Source organism: Rhincodon typus, chromosome 45 (genome assembly GCF_021869965.1).
Source record: "Rhincodon typus isolate 14 chromosome 45, sRhiTyp1.1, whole genome shotgun sequence".
Classification (NCBI taxonomy): domain Eukaryota; kingdom Metazoa; phylum Chordata; class Chondrichthyes; order Orectolobiformes; family Rhincodontidae; genus Rhincodon; species Rhincodon typus.
The window spans coordinates 218,765-221,221 of NC_063376.1; the positions used below are offsets into that span (position 1 = coordinate 218,765).

The 2,457-nt window shown below is 56.0% G+C and overlaps 1 protein-coding gene across 1 annotated transcript in view; it reads left to right on the plus strand.

Moving 5' to 3' along the window:
• The first annotated feature begins 732 nt into the window (after positions 1-732).
• Positions 733-2,457, plus strand: part of LOC125487761 (procollagen C-endopeptidase enhancer 1-like) — a 9,606-nt gene continuing 7,881 nt past the window's right edge. The window contains exon 1 of the mRNA XM_048620007.1: positions 733-907. Within this exon, the coding sequence (XP_048475964.1) occupies positions 831-907 (77 nt within the window). The 5' untranslated portion in view covers positions 733-830. The remainder of the gene's footprint in view (positions 908-2,457) is intronic.

The following is a 2,457-nucleotide window of genomic DNA, read 5'->3' on the forward strand; positions in this document are numbered from 1 at the left end:
AGTGCTGAGGGAGCGCCGCACTGTCGGAGGGTCAGTGCTGAGGGAGCCTCCATCCAAACCTTCCTCCCCCTCGGGCTCTGTCTGCAATCAGTGTCCTTCTGGTTCCTGACCCCTCCTGTCCCTGGGAACAGTTCCTCCTGATTCACTCCGTCCAAACCCCTTCTTCCCCTACCGCGAGGTACAAACGCCTCGATTCAATCTCCCCCCAACCCTCCCTGTTCCAGGGGAGAACTATCCTGGACTCTCCACATTCACTCATTCCCGTCATTCTGGGTTTGGGGGACTGGGGGGGGCGAACAGTGCGAGTAAATCTCCCTCTATACCCCCTCCAGGGGCACTGACATCCTTCCTAAAGGGATGGGGGAGGAGACAATGACCCCTCCAGGATTTTACCCTGGGGTTTATTGTGAGGTGTTCTCTTGTGTACCCGATACCCCTACTTCAGAAAGCCTGGAATGGTACTGACAGCACAAAAATACTCTCTCCAACACCCCCAGCTCCCTCCCCTCTCCCCCCAGCTCCTTGTGTTGGTTTCTCTATCACCCCCATTCTGCATTTTATGTTCTGAAGCATCCAAATGGAGAATTTGCTCTCTTCAAATCCCACGCCCACACACAGCACAGGCCCAGAGCTCTGGCATTTCCTGGAGGAGGTCAGGATGGGGGGGGGGCGGGAGTCGGGGGGGGGCAGTTGCGGGGGTGGGGGGGATGTGTCTGAAAACCACAACATCTGGAAGTAATTAACATCTCGAAGACGAAGGAGTGTTTATTCAGGCAGACGTTGGCCATTCCTCGTCGCAGAGCAAGCGAGAGAGAGGGAGAGAAGGAAAGATGACCAGGTTTCTCCTGTTTGCTCTGCTCCTGGGCCCAGCGCTCGTGGCCCCTCAGCAGATCCCGAACATCACCAGGTAAGGGCAAATCCTGGGAAACTCTGCCCTGGCAGGGCTCCCCGGGGGAAATGGGAGCCCGGGATTAGGCCTGGATTGGTGACTGGGCTGTTTCTCTGACACATCCTCCTCCGGCACATCTCCCTCCAGCACCCCCAGACCTGGGTAGCAGTCACTGCCCCTATGTGGGGGCACCTCCTTTACCCCCAAACCACAAACCCCTCCGGGGGGGGTTGGGGAAAGGGGAATGATCCTCCAGTTTAGCAAATGTAAGACGAGGGAGAGTGTGACAGGAGGGAGAGTGTAACAGGAGGGAGTGTGTGTGACAGGAGGGAGAGTGTGTGTGACAGGAGGGAGAGCATGTGTGACTAGAGGGAGTGTGTGTGACAGGAGGGAGAGCATGTGTGCCAGGAGGTAGAGTGCGTGTGACAGGAGGGAGAGTGTGTGACAGGAGGGAGAGTGTGTGTGACAGGAGGGAGAGCGTGTGTGACAGGAGGGAGAGCGTGTGTGACAGGAGGGAGAGCGTGTGTGACAGGAGGGAGAGCGTGTGTGACAGGAGGGAGAGCGTGTGACTGGAAGGAGAGTGTGTGACAGGAGGGAGAGTGTATGACAGGAGGGAGAATGTGTGACAGGAGGGAGAGTGTGAGAGTACAGGTTAGGCTCAGAGTTAGGGTGAGAGTGTGAAAAGTAAGTGTGCAAAGAGCGAGTATGCAGAAGGGTGTGTAAAGGAGAGAGTGTATGAGGGGGCATTTATTGAGGCTTGAGTTTGCAAGAGGTGAGTGTAAATTAAGCAAAGTGTGTGAGAGACGAATGTGCAAGATGTGTGCACAAGGGATGGGTGTGCGTGGAGTGTGTGGGCAATAGGTGAATGTACAAAGGGGTGAGTGTGTGCAGGGGGTGTATGAGGGGAGTGTACAAGGTATGTGTGTGCAAGATGTATGTGTGTGAGGGGTGGGTGTACAAGGGTGTTGGTGTGCAATGAGTGAGGGTGAGTGTAGAGGGTGAGTATGCAAGGGGGTTAGAGAGAGCGGTGAGTGAGTAAGGGGGTGATTGTGTGTGCAGAGTGTGTACAGGGGTGAGAATGAGTGTACAAAGGGTGAATGTGTGTGTGAGTATGAGGGGTGAGTGTGTGTGTGACGGGTGTGAGGGTGAGTGCGTGGGGGTGAGTGTGTGTGTGGGTGGTGTGAGGGTGAGTGTGTGTGTGAGGGGTGTGAGGGTGTGTGTGGGAGGGTGAGTGTGTGTGTGGGAGGGTGAGTGTGTGCGCGAGGGTGAGTGTGTGTGTGAGTGTGTGGGAGGGTGAGAGTGTGGGAGGGTGAGTGTGTGTGTGAGGGGTAGGAGGGTGAGTGTGTGGGAGGGTGAGAGTGTGTGTGAAGGTGAGTGTGTGTGAGGGTGAGTGTGTTTGGGAGGGTGAGTGTGTGTGTGAGGATGAGTGTGTGTGCGAGGGTGAGTGTGTGTGAGCGGTGTGATGGTGAGGGTGAGTGTGTGTGAGAGTGAGTGTGTGTGAAAGGGTGAGTGCATGTGAGGGTGTGTGCGCGCGAGGGTGATGGTGACTGTGTGTGTGTGTGTGTGTG